The sequence below is a fragment of the Rhinatrema bivittatum genome, chromosome 4, assembly GCF_901001135.1.
Source record: "Rhinatrema bivittatum chromosome 4, aRhiBiv1.1, whole genome shotgun sequence".
In the NCBI taxonomy this organism is placed as follows: Eukaryota; Metazoa; Chordata; class Amphibia; order Gymnophiona; family Rhinatrematidae; genus Rhinatrema; species Rhinatrema bivittatum.
The window spans coordinates 123,386,539-123,410,395 of record NC_042618.1 but is presented as its reverse complement, the minus strand read 5'-3'; the positions used below and the strand labels follow the sequence as shown (position 1 = coordinate 123,410,395).

Genomic DNA, 23,857 nt, shown 5'->3' with positions numbered 1-23,857 from the left:
TTTGGATGTAAGGAGAAGCATACTGATTAAATCCATTTTGAATGCCTATCAAAACAGATATTTGTTCAAAGGCCCCAGAACCAGAATGGACCTCAATCCTCCTGATTTCCTTTTGTTTGTTGGTGGGGAAATGATTGCACCTCTTGGCAAAACTTTGTCAAGTGAGATAGATGTGGATCAAGATTTAAACAGTATAGAGGAGATAGTAACCAGAAGAAACACAAAGGGCATTCAGACTCCAGAATTTACTGGCCATAGAAGTCCTCTATTATCCAGTGCCATGTCAAAGATTTGGATCCTGTACCCACGGAACAGATTTCGGAGAGATGAAAAACTGGGCCCATGAGTGTGCTGGGCCTGTTGTGTAGTCTTAAGTTAACAGCGCTCACACTGACAGAATGTGGCCAGAGATGGTTGCTGAAGCTGGGCCGGCAAAGGTGGTAGATAATACTGCTGAAATAAGGCCAGAATTCTTATGAAAGGATGACCATTGGCAAGTGTAGAAGGTGTTCATAGACCCTTGATAGCACTGGACTGCTACAATTCGTTTCTTAATTTGATAGAGAGATCAGGTATGTCCAGTGATCTCTCAGGGACATTATCTTGGATGCTACTCACTCTAAGCCATGTCAAATACCGAACTCCAACTGAAGTTGATGCATGAAAAAGAACTGAAAAATTTGTAGACAGAATGGAAGTGGTGACAAATGCACCCTTTAAAAAGTGGTTGTGCAGGTTGCATAAAAGCTTTCAGATTTGAATACAGTCATGAGGATATTGCACCATATGGAACTGGTGTATTGAAATACAGGCAGTAGGCATTGAGCTTTGGAAGACTTCCTTGCCAAGAATCGCAGTCTTATTCAGGGAGGATCCAACTGACTGATACAGGTGTTGAAAAATTGAATCATGGAAATTTTGGTGCATTGGAGACTCAGCTTTGTAGCTAGAGATAGGTGTTTTCACATTCTCACCTGCAAACCATTTAGAATATTGCAGACAGAGAGCTACTGGCTTTAACAGGGACCTGAAGATTTCTAAGCAAGGGATCATTGACACTAACAGGTCAATTTTCAAAGATGATAAACATAACATACTATTGTAGCAATTTTCAAAGCCAAATAACCACATTAAGTGCACTTAATGTGGGTAAAACGTATGGACAAAACAATAGCACATCTTGTGTTAATTCTTAAAAAACAATTAATGAGTGTAAAGTATTTGCACATGTAGAAACTAGTACTAAGTGAGTAAATGCTTTTGAAAATCAGACCCTATGTGTTGACCCTCTTCTTCCATGAAATTTGAACATGACAGGTGTTCCGGTGCGATATGAGTTCTGTAGAACTCTCTCCTGAAATTAACCCAGGACCCCAATGATGATAAAGGCAAACTGGAGGCTCTTCCTGTTGCCTCAAAGGTGATAAAGCCCTAGACAACCACTTCTGAACAGCTTGGTTCCACTGCCAAGGAGTGAGAAGATCGGGAACCCCTGTTCCAAGGATTCTGAGGTTGTGATTACCTCAATGGGCAATAATGGGACTCTGGTTTGAGGCATCGCTGTAGAAATGCAGAAGAGGAGCAGTTGGATTAGTTTGTCTCTTTAAATGAAGAGGCAAAGAAATTTCTCATTAGACTTGCAGTCTGAATGAGTGAATGACTTTTCCAACATGGCGTAGGTGGCAGAACATCCTCTCAGAGAACAAGGATTTTTTTTTTCAAGGCAGATGACAGTATGAAGCATACTGGATCTGGAGACTAATCAGAAGCCTTCCACTATCAATCCAGAATGAATGAGGTCTGTGGTAATTAGAAGGTGTACATAAAATAATCTCTTCAGTAGAAGGCCTAGAATAGCCTGCGTACAACTGCTCCTAGTGCCTTGATGCATCCCTGCCTCATCTGTCGATGCATGTACCAGTGTATCATGCGCATGCATTGGTATGCCATGCACAGAGTGCATGCTTAGGCACCTTGTGCTAAAAGTGCCAATGCAGACTGATATTTCTTTGATGCCAGCTCTGGCTCAATCAATGCAACTAACACTTGATCCCGTGGCTTCGATTTAGTCCCATGGGGAAGTTTTTGAGGAGCTCCTGCTCAACTGATTTCCCAGTGAGGCAGATGCTGCTGCACCATGGGGGAGGATTTACTGCAGAGATTCTGAGAGACTTTCACAGTTCCTCTAAGCATGGCACCCTGCAGCTGGAACTATGCAGGAAATACCTTCTGTGAGGGACTTCAGATTATCACAGATGCAGTTCTTTGTCCATTATGAGGTAGCAGAAGTATCTTTTTTGTAGCACTGAAAAGTGCTGTTGCCTTGCTGCACTGCAGCACCCACAAATTTTGTTTCCTTTACAGGTGAAACTCTCGAGTCCTGTCAGAACTGGAAGATAAGAACACTGAAAAAACAATGAAAAAAATTTGAAAAGATTCTGAAAAAATATATGGAGAGGCAGAGTACACATCAATTTTGCACTTAGACAAAAAAAGGCCAAGGAGGATCTAGAGGTAACACCCGTGTGGGAACTCACACACATGCTCAATAGAGCTCAAAGTTCTACTAGATAGGAAAGAAGAGTGTGTTCGGTGCTGCTGGATGACGTCACCCATGTATCATGGCAAATTTAGCCTGATTATCAATGGAAAAAGTCATTAACATAGTATCCATAATGAAATTTTAAAAAAATGCTTTGCAATTCACAACTTTTCATCCTAGCATGCACTTCCTTTACACCACATTGTAAGAACACATGATTGATGGAGCAAAAACTTAATACTATATTTCAGTATTTATATTGTTTCCCAGGGCATGAAGCTGTACCATAATGTATAAAACAGGTATTATGACCTGGATTCCCTGAAGAGCTTACAATCTAAGTGAGTACCTGACATAATGGAGATAAACCAACTTGTTCAAAGTCACAATGTGCCAGTGGCAACAACAGAAACAGCTCAGTTAAAAATAGCTTTAGATATATTAGCCTTTTCCCAATTTTTTATTCTGGATTGTCCTAACTTTTCTATACAATTACCCTATGCTGATCTTTCGTCTCTGTCTGGAAGAAAAGAAAGCTGAGAACTAATCTGCTTCTTGGATGGGATGGGTTACGTGTTCTTGAAAATGGCTGAAAGGCCAGAGTTCAAGCCCTTGCTCAATCAGCATTTGGACTTTCTGATTTTACCTCCATCAACTATGTAAGCCTGCTTTGAAGGAGGAACATATTCTACCTAAATGTTTTACTTTCAAAATTCCAAAGCTGGAGAAATCTGAGAAAAATAGCATTTTCACCCAAGTCCATAGAACTTACATATGCATAATGTAGAAAGACAGCAAACATCCTAAATTTGCAGAGAAAGATGAAGAAGTCAATAGCTGCTAATTTACACTATGTAGTTATAGCCGATAATTATTTGGTAAGTATGAGGGTTCTCCTGCTTTCATCCAAGTGGCAAATGATGTGCAACAGAAAATGAAAATCCAACCCTATGAACTTTAGTAAAAATATGACAGTTCCTATTCATTATAGAAGTACAGGCATCAATCATACTTACAACAGCTGCTTTACTTAGATGAGCATGCATACTAACACAGGTCCTTCCCTCTTCCTCTAGAGGAGCCCAGAAACAATACCCATAGGCATCTATGTGCACATCCTAACAAAACCTTCTTTGTGTTAGTAAAACTAATTTCCACCAACCCTGGTTATGGACGTCGTTCTTACTATCGATCTCCGCTGCTTCTTTGGCTTGCCAACATCATATTCATCATCGTCCAAATCCTAGAAAATTTAAAACACATGAATATATATTCATTTACCAATGGTTCTGAAAGCTGGGATGAAGAATTATCTAGGCAATGACTGGGTACAATATCTGACTTTCCTATTTGTAAGGCATTCTTGGAATTCTCCAAAGCACTTACATAAGCGTAAATCAAGACATGTATTTCTTTAATTGGTGTAAAGTACCAATAGCCATATTCAAATAGTACTAGAACTAAGGGCCATTCCATGAAACTGGTATTGCATTTAAAACAAATTTAACAAAATATTTTTTCAGTCAATACACAAATCTGTGAAATTTGCTGCCAAGAGACAGGGACAAGGCCAGTAACATAACTGGATTTTAAAAATCTGGGGCCAAGTTTCTGCAGGACAGGTTCATTAATTAGCCTGGTAGGCTTGGAAAACAGGGATCGGACCTTTTCCCCATTAAAATTGGTTGGATACATCTTCCAAGCAACCCAAATTGGCTACTATCAGACAGAATGCTAGGCTTGATGAACCACTGGTCTAAATCCAGTATATATCTCTCTCATTTTCTTATTGGTCCTGGAAAAAAAGAAATCTTTGTATGTTGCATTACCTTTTAAGGGCCCAAAAAAAAAAAAAAAAAAGATGTTGCAGTGCATAAGTGTCAAGACATTGCAGGCCTCCTCTTCAGATGTGTTGTACAGCTCAAGAAGGAAATTTTTATATCTAGACAATGTTGTGGGGTGGGAATTGGGAAAATAGTGCAATATAATCCCTGAAAACTAAGTCTTCTAAAATTGAAAATACATGTTTTGCTTATAATCTTCAATTTAAATGCAAACTAATTAAAATATATCTACTTTACATTACTAGTCAATCAAAATAGTAACTTGCATTATGCTTATTGTGTGAATGAGTGATTCTCCAACAAGGTTTGAAACTTGAATAATCAGTCTCAGTATGGAAAAATATCAATTTCTGATAAATCATGTTTCAATTTCTATACCTACATCTAAAATAAGCGCTCTATAACACAAGCACAATTGTTCTATGAATACAGCCACATCCTTTCTAAACCTTTGACCATTCATTCAGTTAGATGTCAATATTTACTTGGAAAAAAACTGATTAAATTCTACAGATAACCCAGAAAGAAACTCTGCAAATGCATCAAAGGATGAACATAAGAACATGCCATACTGGGTCAGACCAAGGGTCCATCAAGCCCAGCATCCTGTTTCCAACAGTGGCCAATCCAGGCCATAAGAACCTGGCAAGTACCCAAAAACTAAGTCTGTTCCATGTTACCATTGCTAGTAATAACAGTGGCTATTTTCTAAGTCAACTTAATTAATACCAGGTAATGGACTTCTCCTCCAAGAACTTATCCAATCCTTTTTTAAACACAGCTATACTAACTGCACTAACCACATCCTCTAGCAACAAATTCCAGAGTTTAATTGTGCGTTGAGTAAAAAAGAACTTTCTCCGATTAATTTTAAATGTGCCACATGCTAACTTCATGGAGTGCCACCTAATATTTCTATTATCCGAAAGCGTAAATAACCGATTAACATCTACCCGTTCTAGACCTCTCATGATTTTAAACACCTCTATCATATCCCCTCTCAGCCGTCTCTTCTCCAAGCTGAAAAATCTAACATCTTTAGTCTTTCCTCATAGGGGAGTTGTTCCATTCCCCTTATTTTGGTAGCCCTTCTCTGTACCTTCTCCAATGCAGTTATATCATTTTTGAGATGCGCTGACCAGAATTGTACACAGTATTCAAGGTGCGGTCTCACCATGGAGCGATACAGAGGCATTATGACATTTTCCGTTTTATTCACCATTCCCTTTCTAATAATTCCCAACATTCTGTTTGCTTTTTTGACTGCTGCAGCACACTGAACCGACTATTTCAAAGTGTTAGCCACTATGACACCTAGATCTTTCTTGGGTTGTAGCACCTAATATGGAACCTAACATTGTGTAACTATAGCATGGGTTATTTTTCCCTATATGCATCACCTTGCACTTATCCACATTAAATTTCATCTGCCATTTTGATGCCCAATTTTGCAGTCTCACAAGGTCTTCCTGCAATTTATCACAATCTGCTTGTGATTTAACTACTCTGAGCAATTTTGTATCGTCTACAAATTTGATTATCTCACTCGTCGTATTTCTTTCCAGATCATTTATAAATATATTAGAAAGTACGGGTCCCAATACAGATCCCTGAGGTACTCCACTGCCCACTCCCTTCCACTGAGAAAATTGTCCATGAAGAGATGATAGAGGATAAATCCTTGACTATGTCACATTACACCCCTCACTTTAAATTACTGTATTTATCAAACTATCAGATACACTGGATTATAAGATGCATAGAAGTTGACATTTTAGCAATTTTGACTCAATCAGGAGTCTCTTTTCTTGGTGCCTCACAAATCTGGTTTGCTTCACTTTTTTGAAGGGGTTAATAAACATGTAGATAAAGGTGAACCGGTAGATGTAGTGTATTTGGATTTTCAGAAGGCGTTTGACAAAGTTCCTCATGAGAGGCTTCTAGGAAACGTAAAAGGTCATGGGATAGGTGGCAATGTCCTTTCGTGGTTTACAAACTCGTTAAAAGACAGGAAACAGAGAGTAGGATTAAATGGACAATTTTCTCAGTGGAGGGGTATGGGCAGTGGAATGCTTCAGGGATCTATACTGGGACCCTTACTTTTCAATATATTTATAATGATCTGGAAAGGAATACGATGAGTGAGGTAATCAAATTTGCAGACAATACAAAATTATTCAGAGTAGTTAAATCACAAGCGGGACGTTTTAGGGAGGACCCAAGATGTCCGAACGCTAAAGTGAGCAGCTCCAACTCTCTCCTCGTTTCTCCTTTTCTTCGTAGTGGAAACTTTAAAATATTTACCTAGTAAATGGGCAAAAGGAAAGGAAGGGCCAGAGTGTTCCCTGAAGCTTTGGAGGGAACTCCTCTTCAGGGCCCGATGGACCAACATGTAATACAGAGCCAGGAGCCTTTGTTGAGCTCCGTGAATGTGTCCTTGGGTGGTCAGCAGAGAGCTGCTCCTTTGCTGAGGACCCCGGACCTGGATTCATCTCTTTCTCCGGAGCAGGGTCAGATGTCTCCTCAACCTGGCCCCCCCATGAGGGGTGCTGACGTGGTCAGTATGTTCCCATCACACTCTGATGATGGTGTGCAGCCGGCAGTGTCAGCGTCAGGTGGAGCCAGTTTGGAGGAACAAACTGAGGGAGCTGGTTGCCAGCTCAGTAAGGAAACAGTACATTTGTCGGCTATTTCCCCAATATCTTCAATGGCTGGACCTTCTACAAGGGCAACATCAACAGGTAACAACTGTTTCCTTAATTAAACCTGCAAATATTACTTTGGACACAATTTGGGAAGCAATTGCTAGCCTGTCTAATCAGATTTCACAGCTAGTCTCTCAATATCATGTCTTCTTAAATTCCTTTAATGTTTCCCAGTCTCAATTAGTAGAAATAATATCTCAAGTTGATCTATTGGAGTCCAATGAATTAAAGATACAGAATTCAGTTGAGACTATATCGGCTGGACATCTGTATCTTCAGAATAAGATGGAAAATCTGGAAAATGTTGTTGAAATGCTGCACAGATATTTCATGGAAGTCTTGTCCATTAAAGAAAACTTACTTCACCTATTTCAAAAGCCTATTATCTGCCTGGTATTAAGGTCTCAAATTTGAATAACGCACCAAGAGAAGCCGTTTCCACTGATTTGTCCCATCTATCTTCTGTTCTTGAAAATTCTACTGAAGAAAATATTACTTATTCTACTTTGATTGTCATCTTCGCCTTAGACTCAGACTGGGACTTTGTGCTGAAAATGCTTTTCCGCAAAAAGGATGTATTATTCTTAGGATTTAAGATACGTATGTTCCCTGATGTGTGTAAGTTAACACAAACTAAAAGAAAACATTTCTTAATGCGCCCCGCTGTTGTAAATTTGGGAGCTTTCTTTTGGCTATATTTCCCCTGTAAATGCATTATTAAATATAGTGGGGTCAAATATGTTTTCTTTGACCCCGCCCAGCTAAACACTTTTCTAAATTATAAAGTTAGGCAGGTTCCATCTATCATTTCACTCAGCCCATAGTTAACCGACCAATTGGAATTTCTAGAGCTCTAATCTCTTTGCGTTGTGACCTTTTTTTTTTCTATTATATAAGAATAGATGTTTCCTCTTATAATTTCAAATAGGAACTCCCCCTAATTGTGGTCTGATAGGGTTCAGATTCTGCTTACCATCAAAAATAACATCAAGAATACACTTAATCAATGGGAAATATATCTTACTGATATAAACGACATCCTCTCACAAATGGCACTTACTCTCAATCAGAGCAAAACGGAAATTCTACACCTTTCCAGCAAAGCGTCAACGCCCCCCACCGATCCTACAATGCTGCTTAAATACAAAATGCCTGCAACGGTCAGAGACCTTTGAGTTACTCTGGATAAGGAACTGAACTTTAAAAATCATATCAACACACTAATAAAAGAAGGCTTTTACAAACTACAAATCCTTAAGAAACTCAAACCTCTGCTACATCTTCCAGACTACCGGACAGTATTACAAACCCTCCTCTTCGCCAAGTTAGATTACTGCAATGCCCTCCTAATAAGGCCTGCACGCTGCCACCACCAAGCCCCTCCAACTCCGTCAAAATGCAGCTGCAAGATCACTAACAAACAGCAAAAAATCAGATCACATCACACCTGTACTCAGCTACACTGGCTACCCATACCATTCAGGTCTCAAATTAAGACCATCATGCTCATCCACAAAGCAACATATAATGAAAATACCACTTGGTTACAAAAACCACTGAACCCATGCATCCCTACGAGAATCCTCCGCTCATCCGACACTGGTCTACTTACAACTCCTTCCATTAAAGAAGTTCGAGTAACCATAAGAGTTCGTGCTGCGTCAATAGTAGGTCCCCACATCTGGAACACTCTCCCAACTCCACTCAGAACTGACCCTTCTATGCCATCCTTCAGAAAGAACCTCAAAAACTGGCTCTTTCTGAAAGCATTCCTCTCAGAAAGTTAATCACAGCTCCCATTCCCTCCCCCATTTTTTTTTCCCCTATAGCATTGCCATCTCCCCCCTCCGGCAGGAACATAGGAAATCAAATCAGTAAATTTTTACTGTTAGAAAAGTTACTGTAAATTTCGTTTGTTTTTGTTCCTATAGTTTCTTATAGTTACTTTGTTAAACTGTTACACTGTAGTTTGTCTTTAAGAGGCTTGCCTTCAGACATTTCCATTATATGTAAACCGGTGTGAAATTCTGAATCGAATATCGGTATAGAAAAATAAATAAATAAATAAATAGTATTGAGATTTAATGTGTTTGTATATGGTATTTTCCTAAATTGTGTGATCTCCATACACCATTTTTTGTAAAGTTGTATTAACTTGTTTATTTATCAATATTTAAATCACATTAAGTAAAAAAAAAACCAACAAGCTGATTGTGATAAATTGCAGGAGGACCTTGAGACTGGAAAATTGGGCATCCAAATGGCAGATGAAATTTAATGTGGATAAATGCATGGTGATGCATATATGGACAAATAACCCACACTATAGTCGCACGATGTTAGGCTCTATATTAGGAGCCACCACCCAGGAAACAGATCTAGGCGTCATAGTGGATAATACATTGAAATAGTCAGCTCAGTGTGCTGCGGCAGTCAAAAAAGCAAACACAATGTTAGGAATTATTATTAGGAAGGGAATGGTGAGTAAAATGGAAAATGTCATAATGTCTCTGTATCGCTCCATGGTGAGACCGCACCTTGAATACTGTGTACAACTCTGGTTGCCGCATCTCAAAACAGGTATAGTTGTGATAGAGGAGATACAGAGAAGGGCGCCCAAAATGATATAGGGGATGGAACAGCTCCCCTATGAGGAAAGACTAAAGAGGTTAGGACTGTTCAGCTTGGAGAAGATACTGATGAGGGGGGATTTAATAGAGATGTTTAAAATCATGAGAGGTCTAGAACGGGTAGATGTGAATCGGTTATTTACTCTTTTGGATAATAGGAGGACTAGGGGGCACTTCATGACGTTAGCAATTAGCATATTTAAAATTAATCGGAGAAAGTTCTTTTTCACTCAAGGAATTTGTTGCCAGGGGATGTGGTTAGTGCAGTTAGTGTAGCTGGGTTCAAAAAAGGTTTGGACAAATTCTTGGAGGAGAAGTCCATTACCTGTTATTAATTGCTGACTTAGAAAATAGCCACTGCTATTACTAGCATCATCAGCAGCACGGGTTTTTGGATATTTGCCAAATTCTTATAGCCTAGATTAGCCACTGTTGGAAACAGGATGCTGGGCTTGATGGACTGTTGGTCTGATCCAGTATGCATGATCTTATGCATATATATAGTCTTACATTTCCTGGACTGTGACAAAGGACTGCATGTGCCACGAGTTGAACCTGCCCAATTTTCCACACTGTGCCAGAAGTATGCTCATACTGGGATCAGGGTCTTTTCCGAACAGGGTACACACAAGGCTGACGCTGAAAGCCAGACCCACCTCTGCTGCATTATGTTAAGGACATGTATGAACTGCTTGAAGCACGTTTCTACAAACACACCTTTTACCTGCACAGCTGTGCTTATGGGGCTCTGATAATCCAGGGCCACAACAGGCTTCCCAAACATCCTGAGATGTCATTGCTGCCAGAGCTTGGAGATATACAGTGGGGGTGGAGGATGCCATCAGATTATAAATACAATATGCTTTTATTTTATAGTGTGCTTGCAGCCTTGTTAAAAGCCTCACATAAGTCAAGGATATTTAACTGTAGAGTTAATACTTTTAAAAGGTGAATACGTACACTACACAAGAAGGAAAAAAATATTAAAGGTTTGGAACAGACAACATGGCACAGATGAATAAAGCTTAGTCTTAGATTAATAAATAAAAATGCCAGGAAAACCTCTCCGCACACTTATTACTCCATTTGTAGCCTATCTAGATTTTATTTAGAATATTTAGTCCTCCCTAAACTCACATATAATCCAGACCAGTTCACACATCCATAGGTCTTTCCTATCACATCATCACTGCCCAAAAGATAGCAAATGTTGCTTACCTGTAACAGGTGTGCTCACAGGACAGCAGGATGTTAGTCATCACATATGGGTGACATCACAGGATGGAGCCCAATCACGGAACACTTTTGTCAAAGTTTCTAGAACTTTGACTGGCCCCTACTGGGCATGCCCAGCATGGCACTAACCCTGCAGCCAGTAGGGGCCCCCTTCAGCCTTGTTTAAAAAGCTACAGGAAGTGCCGAAAAATAAAATAAAAAACGTAACGAACCCAACACCGCAGGGCGGCGGGCAGGTTTCGTGAGGACTAACATCCTGCTGTCCTGTGAGAGCACCTGTTACAGGTAAGCAACATTTGCTTTCTCACAGGACAAGCAGGATGGTAGTCCTCACATATGGGTGAGTACCGAGCTGAGGATGTCCGAGAATGCACCAAATGTACCCAAGACGTGCAACAGGCACAACAACTGGGGTGGAATTTGGCCGAGGGCATCCTGAACACTAACGGGCAGGCGAAGGGTGTTGGTAGGTCAAGTTGTGAATAGGTTACGCAGGACAGATTGGCCGAAGATGAAATCTTGTTTTCCGGGCTTGTCCAAGCAATAGTGGGCTGTAAAGGTATGGAGAGAACTCCAGGTGGTAGCCCTGCAAATGTCAGGAAGCGGCACCGATCGTAGGCGTGCTACTGAAGTCGCCATGGCCCTCACAGAGTGTGCTTTAACACGGTCTTGAAGTGGAATGACTGCTTGCTGATAGCAAAAGGATATGCAGTCCACTAACCAGGAGGAGAGAGTCTGCTTACCCACAGGCTGCCCCAATTTGGTGGAATGGAAAGAGACAAACAATTGAGTACTTTTCCTGTGGGCAGCTGTACAGTCTAGATAGAATGCTTGAGCCCATTTAGTCAAGGGTATGCAGAGCCTGCTCTCCTGGATTGGAAAGGGGCTTGGGAAAAAAGGTAGGTAGTATAATGGATTGATTGAGATGAAACTCTGATACTACCTTAGGCAAGAACTTAGGGTGAGTGCGGCGTACTGCCCGGTCTTGCAGAAGTTTAGTGTAAGGCGGATAGGTAATTAAGGCCTGTAACTCACTAACTCTGCAAGCCGAAGTGATTGCCAAAAGGAAAATCACTTTCCATGTGAGATAGTGAAGTTCACAGGAGTGGAGAGGCTCGAATGGTGGTTTCATGAGCCTTCCTAAAACTAAGTTGAGGTCCCAAGAAGGGGCCGGAGGACGCAGTGGAGGCTTGAGGTGAAGCAAGTCCTTCAGAAAATGTGTTACAAGGGGTTGTTACTGATATAGGAACATCCCCAACACCTTAATGGAAGGCAGCCACCGCGCTAACATGCATTCTGATGGAGGAAGTTTTTAGACCTGACTCCGACAAGTGCTAGAGATAGTCCAGAAACTTCGTGATTGGACAGGTAAAGGGGTCAAGGGATTGAGAAGAGCACCATGACTGAAACCTGTTCCATTTGTAAGAATAAGACTTTCTCGTGGAAGACACTAATTTATTAATCTAATTTCATTCTTCTGTCACTTTTCCTCCTTTTTTCTCTTTTTACCCTCTTGTATTCATGTTATTTTAATTTTAGATTAATGCTTTATTTCCCCTACCTTTCCTTACTCTCTAATTATTATGTTTCAATATGTTCTAATTGTATTATGTTAAACTTGTTCGATGTAAAGCGCCGCCACAGGCACTAGTTTCTTGTTTCGCTGTGAACCGATGTGATATCATTGATGAATGTCGGTATATAAAACCGTTAAATAAATAAAAATAAAATAAATAAAAATAAAACTTCCGTGAAGCAATCAGGACACGGGAAACTGATTCAGAAAGGTTAAGTGGCTGAAGGATTAACCTTTCAACATCTATGCCACAAGGGACAAGGCTTGCAGATTGGGGTGGCGCAGGCACCCGTCGTTTTGCGTAATCGGAAGCGGGTCCCTTCCCAAGGGAATGTGCCTGCGAATGGAGAGATCCTGAAGTATTGGAAACCATACTTGGCGAGGCCAGTGAGGTGCTATCAGGATCATGGTTCCCTTGTCCTGACGTAACTTCACAAGAGTCTTTGAGAGAAATGGACTTGGAGGGAAGGCATGTAAGAGACCTGTCGCCCACGAGAGGGAGAACGCATCTCTTGGTTGTGAGTGTTGGCTATGAGTGAGAGAGCAAAATTTCTGTACTTTGTGGTTTTGAAATGTTGCAAAGAGATCTATATGAGGGTAACCCCATTGTTGGAAGATCGAGTCCGCCACTACGGAGTTGAGTGACCATTCGTGTGGTTGAAAGGCGCGACTTAGCTGTCTGCCAATACATTGTCCACTCCCGGCAAGTAGGTGGCCCTGAGGTACATCGAGTGGGAGAGGGCCTCCGCCCATATCTGCGCAGCTTCCTGCCCGTCCCTTCCTGTTTGTTGACGTACCAGATGGCCACCTGGTTGTCCGTCTGAATCAGGATGACCTAATTGGACAGGCAATCCTGAAATACCCTGAGAACATATCTGATTGCTCTCGGCTCCAGGAAATTGATTTGGTGTTTGGCTTCCTTGGAGACCAATTTCCTTGTGTCTGCAGATTGGCCACATGGGCTCCCCAGCCGAGATTGGAAGCATCGGTGGTGAGAATTATTTGAGGGTCTGGAGGTTGCAAGGGCATGCCTTGGAGGAGATTGATCTGATTTTTCCACCAGGCTAGAGACTGACGGAGTGAGTCCGTGACGTGGACAATGATCGACAGGGGCTGAATGCATTGAGTCCATTGTGACCTTAGAGTCCACTGCATGACTCTCATGGCTAGGCGGGCCATTGCGGTGACCTGAACTGAGGACGCCATGTGTCCCAGTAGGATGAGAAAGCGGCGTGCAGTCATGTAGTGCTGAGACTGCAGCTGGTGTGCAAGAGAGACGAAAGTGAGAGCTCGTTGTCGAGGTAGAAAAGCTTTTGCCTGCAAGATGTCCAAATCTGCCCCTATGAATGATAAGGTTTGAGATGGGACTAAGTAGGATTTGTCGTAGTTGACGAGAAATCCTAGCGAAATCAGGGTGTGTAAGGTAAGATACAGGGACAACAGAGCAGTTTACCGAGTGGGAGCCCTGATCAACCAATCGTCTAGATAGGGGTAGACGTGAACACCTTGAGTCCTGAGGAAGGCTGCAACTACTACGAGACATATCGTGAAGACTCGTGGTGCAGACGCGAGGCCAAATGGAAGCACTCGGTACTGATAGTGCTTGGGGCCTACCAGAAATCTCAGGTATTTGCGATGAGATGGAGTTATCGCAATATGAGTGTATGCGTCCTGGAGGTCTAGGGATCAGAGCCAGTCTCCTTTTTGCAGAAGAGGAAGGAGGGAACCCAAGGTTACCATCTTGAACTTTTCTCATTGGAGGTACTTGTTGAGGGCACATAGGTTCAGAATTGGACGAACACCACCTGATTTTTTGGGGATTAGAAAGTACCGGGAATAGAATCCTATGCCTCGTTGGGAATAGGGTACTGGTTCTATTGCTCTGGACTGGAGGAGGAGGAGGGAGACCTCCTGTTCCAGAAGTGGTGATTGGTCGGATGTTCCCCGGTGGGATGGAGAGAAAGTTCAGGTGATAACCCTAAGAGATTACAGCGAGGACCCACTGGTCTGAGGTGATTGTGTGCCATTTGTTGTGGAAATGGCACAATCGACCTCCCACTAGTATCTGAGGCAGTGGAAGCTGGCTGCTGCTCTCTATGCAGGAGTCAAAAACCGGAAGCAGGGCTCGGCTGAGGAGCTGCTTGTGGCTTTTGTTTTCGTGTCTGACGAGATTGGGCCTTATGGAAAGGTCTTGTGGAACGAGTCCTAGACGGTGGTGGATAGGACTTCTTTGGACGGAAGAATGACTTTTTAGTATCCTTCCTGGATGGCTGCTTGGAGGCATGATCAGAAGGCATCAGAGAGAGCTGTCTCAGGGTCTCATGATGGTCCTTGAGTTCCGCCTCCGTTCGTTGAATCTGTTCGCCGAACAGATTGTCTCCCATACAGGGCAGGTCGGACAATCTATCCTGCACTTCAGGGCGAAGGTCCAAAGACTTGAGCCAGGCCCATCTTCTCACCGAGATAGCAGCTGCAGATACCCTGGTAGCAGTGAAAAATATATCGTAAGATGATCTTATCTCATGCTTAACCGCCTCAAAACCTTTGTTTACTAGGGTTTGAAGCTGTTCCTGGAATTGCTGCGGCAGGGACTCTGTTAAGTCCTGTATCTGCTTGAATAAGACCCTGTTGTACTGGGTCATATACAGCTGGTAAGAGGCAATCCGAGAGATGAGCATTGAGCCCTGGAAGACCCGGCGACCAATGGCATCTAGAAATTTTTGCTCCTTGCCTGGGGGAAAGGAAGTATGAGGTTTTGATCTCTTTGCTCTCTTCTGGGCAGATTCCACGACGACAAAATGGTGATCCAATTGAGATTTTTGAAAACCTGGGGTTGTCTGTACCAAATAAGTGGTTTCAGCCTTCCTGTTGACTGGAGCAACAGAGCCAGGGTGTTCCCAGTTCTTTTTGAGGAGATCCAGAAGAACTTGATGAATGGGGATGGAGATTATTTCCTTGGGAGCATCCAGGAATTGCAACTCTTATCATTTGGTGCCTGTCATCGTGCTTGGTCTGTAATTGGAAGGGAACCAATTCAGACATCTTCACAAAGTTTATGAAGGAAAGGTCCTCTGGAGGAGAACGCTTTCTGCTTTCAGAAGGAGAAGGTGGTGAAGGCAAGTCATCGGTGTCTGGTGAAGAATCATCTGTCCAGTATCGTAGGGATCAGCATCTGCCCCTCTAGGAGCCCTAGGGGGACAGGACAGTGGAATCCCTGAAGGTCCTTGTCTAGGAATCAAAGGAATAATTGGAGGCACTGATGAAGGCATCGAAGGCATCGATGGACGTATTGGCATCGGTAGGACGTCCGATGGAGGGATGCGGAACGGTGTTTCTCCTCCCGATGACAAGATAAACGGAGAGGGCACCGGAGCCATCGGTGACCCGGGATCCATCAGTGGAAAAGCGGCGATAAGCGCTTCCATTTTCAAGAGCAGCAGTGCCAACGCTGCCAGAATTGGGTTAGCGGTCGGATCCATGATCGGTACCAGTGTCGGTGCCAGAGGAACTTGGAGTTGATGCATCGCCTTGTTGATGGCCTCCTGAACCAGCCGGTCCAGTTCTTCTCGGAGACCTGGAGCAAGCAGCCCCGGCTCCGGAACAGAAGAAGGCAGAGGCATAACTGGAGGGACAACCGTTAAAGGCGGAGTCGCGGCTCCCAATCCCCTTTTGGGTGAGGGTTGCCTCGGTGACCCGGTCGCTGAAAAGGTCTGTGCCTTTTCTGGACGGGGTTTCTTCGACGGTGGCTCGGACGATGGCGAGGTCGATGATTTCGCTCCCTCAATGGTCCGAGGCTTGCGATGTCGCTCTCTACGATCCCCTTGGTCCTGAGGGGGAGTAGAGGGAGTTAAAGGCCGCGAAGTTGTTGATGCCGGACGGTCACCAGCCGGTGGTTGATACTGGTGTGAAGTTGACGGTGCCGGTTCTGACAATGTCGATGCAATAGATGGCGTCAGGGTTTGAGCACAGAAGAGAAGTTCTGTCTTCTCCATTCTGGCCTTGCGACCTTTGGGTGTCATTAGGGCACATTTGGTGCAGGTCAGGACATCGTGCTCACATCCCGAGACACATTACACAGACTTTATGAGGGTCCAGAAGCGCTGCGAGTGGAGACCGTCTGTATCGTCAAGCAGTCAATTGGTTTACATAAGTTCTACATATGCATCAGCAATTTTACCACTCGGGTTTTCAAGAGTGTTACGAGTGGAGACCGTTAGTGGCGTCAGGCAGCCAAATGCCCCTGAGGCAGCCACTTAGTGTGGCGAAACTCGGCCAGAGTCTGGCTTTTTAAGAAAAATATATATCATACGTCTCCGCTAATAAAGAACTGGAAAAGACTTTTGTGGCATCCACCTTTTTTGTTGTTTCCTCACGGCTTTATTGGATCGCCTACCTTGCTGTTTCTTGCGATTACAATCCGGGCACCAATGGAACCCCGACGCCATGGCTATGAAAAAACTCGAGCCGCGGTACGGTCGATGGCCAGTAGGCCGCGAGGGCCAAACTCGACGGGAATCGACCGAAAACGGGTAAACACTTACCAGAGTACCGTGGAGTCAAAAATTCGAAGGAGGGACCCCTGTGGGGTATGAAACATTTTAGTAATTCCGTGAGGAAAATTCCTGTCAGGAATCTCTGTGGAGCTCCTTAACCATGTGGTTACTGCTGTGCGGAAAAATGAAGACTGAAGGGGAACCCCTGCTGGGCATGCCCAGCAGGGGCCAGTCAAAGTTCTAGAAACTTTAACAGAAGGGTTCCGTGATTGGGCTCAATCCTGTGATGTCACCCATATGTGAGGACTACCATCCTGCTTGTCCTGTGAGAATGACTGATGTCCTAAAAAGGAAGAACATAGCCCAATTTTAATAATTACTAGGCATAGTCAACCCACAGACTTATGAACAAGAACTGCACTGACATTATCTATCTACAGAAGCAATAAAGATAGCTTTCCATATAGCTGTTAACAGACATCACTAGTCAGTTAATATATTGACAAACATTTTATAGTTTTTCCAATGTTCAGAGTAGAGGAATGAAAGGTAGACAAAATAAGGTATACCCTGAAGATAGCCTTAAAATATTCACATACCTGACCTTGAACAGCATCATCACTGGCCTCTTGCTCAGAAGAAAAACTTTCATACTCTTCTTCAGAGTAATTATCTGTAAAAAGCAGCAAACAAGGAATAAGCTATGAAGATGCCTCCAACTTTTCAGATAAGTATCGCTGGATAGTAGTTGATTTGGGTCAAACCAGGAAACACCAGGAGTGATTCAGAATAATAATCATCTTACATATAGTTTTTAATCCAACAAGAATCTCAATATGATGTACAATTTAATAAGTCTAGAACATGCAGTCACTTCTGGGGTGAACAGCCTGAAAGCACATTTGAAATCTGGATGATATGAAAGGTTCCAAAAGTGAAAGGGAAGATGGGAAAACTTCATCATTATTACTCAAATGGGTGAAGTAAGTGACATGACATAAAATCAACCACTCAAGAGCAGGCAGGTGCAGAGAGCATTTAAAATTGTATCACATGAAATTTTCTTTACTCACTACAACAATTAGGCCACGCCCTATCATTCAGATGCAAAAGATGCTGAATTAGTAGTCTATCATTCAAGAATTCACTGATATATGTTAAATCTTGGGATCTCTACTACACAAACCTCTCTCAGATCTCACAGGCTGCTTTTATTGTATTGCAACCATTTTGGTCAGTTTCATCAGAAAAGTGGGATGAATTAAATAGCTAAAGAGCATCCTCATCCAGAAGTACAGATGCAAGACTGCCACAGTAATGCAATTGGCCAATGCATGGAGAATAGCTTTCTGTTTGCAAGAACAAAGACTGGCATCCACAGGCAACCAAGAGCCATGCAAAAACTGATAAAAAGCAGTTAAAACCCATAATTTTAATTGAAATGGCAGGCTTTTAGAAACTGAGTGGGGAATAGTGGAGTTGAAGTAAAAAAAAAAAAAGAGTCATACAAAACAATTCTCTCCCATGTCTGCAAATTCCAAATGTAGGTCAGAAGCCTGACCTCTTAAGCAAATATCAAATGGCTGTATACTAGTTTTAGTGGTCGATCTTTCTTGGAAATTTTTTCAAACTCTTCTTGAAAGCATGTTTGCATGTGTACATATGCTAGAAGGGGGAGGTAGGTAATTTGTATCATTAGAATGGATATGGAATTTAAGACATTAGCAACAATTATTTTACAGTCTTATATATAAATTCCTCCCCAGAATAGTGGAAGTCTATGGATACTTTTCAAAAAAGTCAAAGAAAATGTCTGCTGCTTTTCCAATACATTTGTGCAGCTATAGTTTCTGGTGCTCAGCTTTAAAGCTAAGACTCATTCAGGAATTCCAAGATGATTAAGACATTGCACACAACCTCAAAAGAAAGAAAAAGCAGAGTTGATTACCTGTAATAGGTATTCCCCGAGGACAGCAGGATGTTAGTCCTCACATATGGGTGACATCAGATTGTGCCCCAATGTGGAAAACATGTCAGAGTTTCTAGAACTTTGACTAGGTACACTGCACATGCCCAGTATGCCCTATCTCACGCATCTATGCGGAGTCCCTCTTTAGCCTCATAACATAAAATTAAGATTAAAATAAAATAGGAGAAACCCAATTCTGCGTTGTAGAAGATGGGTTTCATGAGGAGTAACATCCTGCTGTCCTCTGAGAACACCCAAACAACAGGCCCTAGGTTGTGAGAGTTGGGTTCTATACCTCAAATAGGTTCCGAAGAACAAACTGGCAGAACCTACTTTGGCCATCCCTATCCAGACAATAATGCGATAAGAATGTGTGGAGAGAACTCCACATTGCAGTCTTGCAAAGCTCCTCCACAGGAACTGCTCACAAGTAGGCCACTGAGCTGCCATGGCTCTGACAGAATGAGCTGTGACATGACCACCAAGATGCAATTCCACCTGGGCATAACAGAAGGAGATACAATCTGATAGCCAATTGGATAGTGTTTGGCAACAGCAAAACCTAACCTATTCTTATCAAAAGAAACAAAAAGTTGGGTGGACTGTCTATAGGCTTCTGTCTGCTCCAGATAGAAGGCTAAGGTTGCTTGCAGTCCAAACTGTGCAGTGCTCGTTTGCCTTGGTGCAAGTTCTGGGAAAGAATATTGGCAGGATGATTGACTAGTTAAGATGGAAATCTGTCACCACCTTAGGCAGGAACTTAGGGTGCATAAGTAAGACCACCCTGTCATGATAATATAAGGTGGGTAAGTCACTAAGGCCTGGAACTTGCTGACCCTGAAGTGACCGCCATCAAAAATATGACTTTCCAGGTCAGGTACTTCAGGTCACAGGTGCACAGCGGATAAAGAAGCTTTCATCAGCTGAGCCAACACCACAGTGAAGTCCCAAAACACAGCAGGAGGCCTTAGGGGAGGCTTCAATTGAAGCAGGCCATGCAAGAAACGTATAACTATAGGCTGTACAGAGATGGGCGTACCACCAACACTGTGGTGGTATGCACCAACTGCACTAAGATGAACTCTGACGGAGTTGGTTTTTAAGTCAGCCTCCGATAGGTGTAGAAGGTAATCAAGCAGTTTTTGTGTTGAGCAGGAGAACAGAGCTAGGGCTTTCTGCTCACTCTGTACGGCAAACCACCTCCTCTTCAGTCCATAGGACTTTCTAGTGCAGTGGTTCTCAACCTTTTTTCTGGCGGGACACCCCTGACAGATGGTAATTGCATGCGTGACACACTGAACACGACTGTCACGGGGCTAAATGTAAACATATACTCTGTATCTACAGGATCCACCCTGACCCCCCTGCCCCCACCCCCCACCCCCCAACAATGGCTACAGAACAGAACTAGGATATTCCCCGTTCAATTTACCATACAAAAAAGATATTTCTGGTGTCATTTCAGTAACAGTAACAAACACTCTCTCCTACCAGGTGCGAAAAGCCCTCCTTATGAAAAAATAGTAATTTACACCAATGCATGTTTTATTGAGAAAACACAACAAATAATATTGATACAAATGCCTACATGCAGTTAGCCGTTTGCCCTGCCTCACTAATCCATTTTACTGTATATAGTTATAATAGTTAGCTATTGACCTTCTCTCTACTCACCCTTAAGCTTCACTTGACTTTCTGTATTTCAACTGACCTGAAATATTTTAATGTTGCATTTTAATGTTGAGATGTAATTTCTTTTTCTCATGCTAATTTCCATGTGTTCATACTTGTTCACTGTAAACCGATGTGATGTGCAAACAAACGTCGGTATAGAAAAGCGATAAATAAATAAATATTAAAGTAATTCACCTCGGTCACACACATAGAATCGACCTTCACCAAGTACAGAAAGACCACAAATTACAAATATGGAAACAGAAACTGGAATGGAAACCCAAAAAAGCTACTCTGCATTCTGTGCAAAACAGAAATATAGCACCTAACAGACTTCCAGGATCTGCAATAATGTACACAAACTAATGCGCACAAAGTTATACCTGCATTATGGAACTCAAACAGTAATAACCCTACCTATGAAAAGGCAGCACTGCAAAAATTACACCAGGCCCTAAACACCAATACACCTCCTATTAGGAAAACAGAACAAGCCAAACTGCTATAGATCCCTACCAAGAAACTACAAGCTTGCAGAACACCCTTAGCTGGGTCACACACGCAGAACACAGACAGACCTTCACCAAATACAAAAAAGTCGCCATAAAGCTAATGTTTTTGTTGCTGCACTGCATACAGAGTTTGGCTTCTTGCTGTTTCCAGTTCAGTTTTTGTCTCCACATTTCTATTTATACATTCCTTGAGAAATATAAAATAATTCTAAAACTAGAATATAATAAATGTTTCAAAACAAAACATCCAATCATTAAACATTTTCAAAATTAAAAATTCTCCAAACACCAATAAAATATTTCTAAAAGCAGACATCACATAATACCCAATAATTACAATGGCGGTCAATCAAGAAAGATAAACTTCAAAAGCCACTTTTACTTACCCTCTCCAGTAACTCTCCTACTCCTTTCCCTTGTAGACCAATAGTACATACCAGAAGCAGCAAGGGCTGCTGAAGCTCTGTCCTCATGCTCTTCTTCCTTAGGGCCCATGACTAATTTCTCTCTCTCACACACACCAGTCACGTCCCTGACCAAACTCTCTTTCTCTCACACACCAGTCACGTCCCTGACCAATCTCTTTCTCTCTCACACCAGTGACTTTCCTGAGCAGTATCTTGCTCTCACACAATTTCTCTTACTTACACACACACATTCTCTCATACATTTACACACATGCTGGCTCACTCTCTCTGTCTCACTCACCCCCACCCCCACCACACATGGCAGCTACAGCACAAGGTAGCCGGTTTGTTGCTATTAAAAGCAGAGTCCTGACAGGCTAGAAACTGCAACAGGAATGACCTCCCTGCCCTGCAGTGATAAGAAGGCAGCACTCAGCTGATTGCTTGTGCTGCTATCATGGCACAGAGCAGTCAGCCTAGAATGTAATTTTATGTCTTTTCTTCTCCCCACTCCAGCCTTTTATTTTTTTTGCAGTTTATTATTATTTTTATGTTTTCTTGTTGGTGTCGAACTGGCAAGAGAAGGGGAGCATAGCAGGGGGGGGGGGGGCGGCAGCAGCAGCACCGGATCCATACTCCTGCAGCCCCTAGCAAAGTGGCCAGCCAGCACCGATCTTCAGCTCTGGGCAGCTGATGGACGACTTTCCCCAACAGCTGCGCGGCAGGAAATCCCAGTGGCCACTTCTCAGCTGACTGCTCTGTGCTGTGATGATCGTAGCACAGGCAAACTGCTGAGTGTAGCAGGGCCGGGAAGAGTCTTGGGATGTGATTGCTATTGCATGGCCTTTTCTTCTTCCCGCATGCCTGATAAACATCACTTCCTCTTCTGTGCCACAGGGGCGGGAAGAAGAAAAGGTCATGTTCCTGTTACCAGCTTTCACCAACACTGCTGCCGTTCCCCCTCGGGGCTTGAATGTGCTGATAGCCCGAGCAGGAACAGCAGCAGTGTGTCTCGCTGAGGTGAAGGGGGGGGGGGGGGGGGAGAAGGAGAACAGCGAGTGCGCGACACACCTGTGTGCCGAGACACACCGGTTGAGAACCACTGTTCTAGTGGAACGCTTTCTAGAAGCCACCAGGACCTGAGACACATCCTCTGAAAGATCAAGTGGCTGCAGGATTAACCTCTCAACATCCATGACGTGAGCGACAGGGTCTGGAGGTTGGGATGCCGCAGCCTGCTTTGGTCTTGCATGAGATCTGGAGAAGTCCCCAGACTGAATGGTCTCTGGATGGACAACTCTCGAAGGAGTGGAAACCAGATATGATTCAGCCAATGAGGGGCTATGAGAATCTGTTTCTTTGTCCTCATGAAGCTTCAAGAGAGTCTTTGCCACAAAGGGAATCAGAAGATACGCATACAGAAGACCCTTGCCCCAACGATGGACGAGGGCATCCGAGGCTGGTTTTCCGTCTGTAATGTGCAGGGATAGAAACGAGGTACCTTCCTGTTGCAGGGGGACAAGAACAAGATCTACATCTGGGCTCCCCCAGAGGCAGAATATCCGATTCACTACCCCTGGTCCAGGGACCACTCATGGGGTCTGAATGCTTGACTCAGCCTGTCTGCTGACATTTTCCATCCCAGCCTAGTACATGGCCCTGAGCACCATCCTGTGGGACAAGGCCCACGACCATATCTGCACTGCTTCCTGACGGGAGGTACGATCCCATACCTCCCTGCTTGCTGACAATCAACATGGCAACCTGGTTGTCGGTCTGGATCAGAGCAACTGTGTTGGACAGCCAATCTCTGAAAGGCCATAGCATGTACCTGATCACGAGGCTCCAGGAAGTTGATTTGACAAGAACATTCCTGAGCAGACCATGAGTTCCCCATCCTAGATCCTCCGTTGCAGATTCCAACCAGAACAATGAGTCCCGGAGAGATGGGGTGACTCGGATGCAATCCTGGAGGCTTTAATTGGCCTGGCACCACTGTGTCCTCTGGATCCACTGGGCTCTGCACATGTGTAAATGTGCCAAGGAGTAACATGTACAGTTGCGGCCATATGGCCAAACAGCCTCAACATGTGCTAGCCTGACACCTGCTGACTGTGTTGAATCTCTGCCGCAATGGATGCCACAGCGACAGCCCTCTGACGAGGAAGAAAGGTCTTGGCCTGAACTGTGTCTAGCAGGGCTCCTATGAAGTCCAATTGAGGTGACGGGCTGAGATGGGACTCTGGGTAGTTGAGAACGAACCCTAGTG

The 23,857-nt window shown here is 43.3% G+C and overlaps 1 protein-coding gene across 4 annotated transcripts in view; it reads right to left on the bottom strand.

The window, feature by feature from the left end:
* Positions 1–23,857, bottom strand: part of PACS2 (phosphofurin acidic cluster sorting protein 2) — a 490,004-nt gene that overhangs the window by 107,275 nt on the left and 358,872 nt on the right. For 2 of the 4 annotated variants that reach the window (XM_029598809.1, XM_029598810.1), the window contains exons 6-7: positions 17,626–17,699; positions 3,705–3,785 (exon numbers count right to left, since the gene is read on the bottom strand). In XM_029598809.1, coding sequence (XP_029454669.1) covers positions 3,705–3,785; positions 17,626–17,699 — 155 coding nt within the window. The remainder of the gene's footprint in view (positions 1–3,704; positions 3,786–17,625; positions 17,700–23,857) is intronic. The other 2 variants (XM_029598811.1, XM_029598812.1) reach the window with 1 other exon arrangement.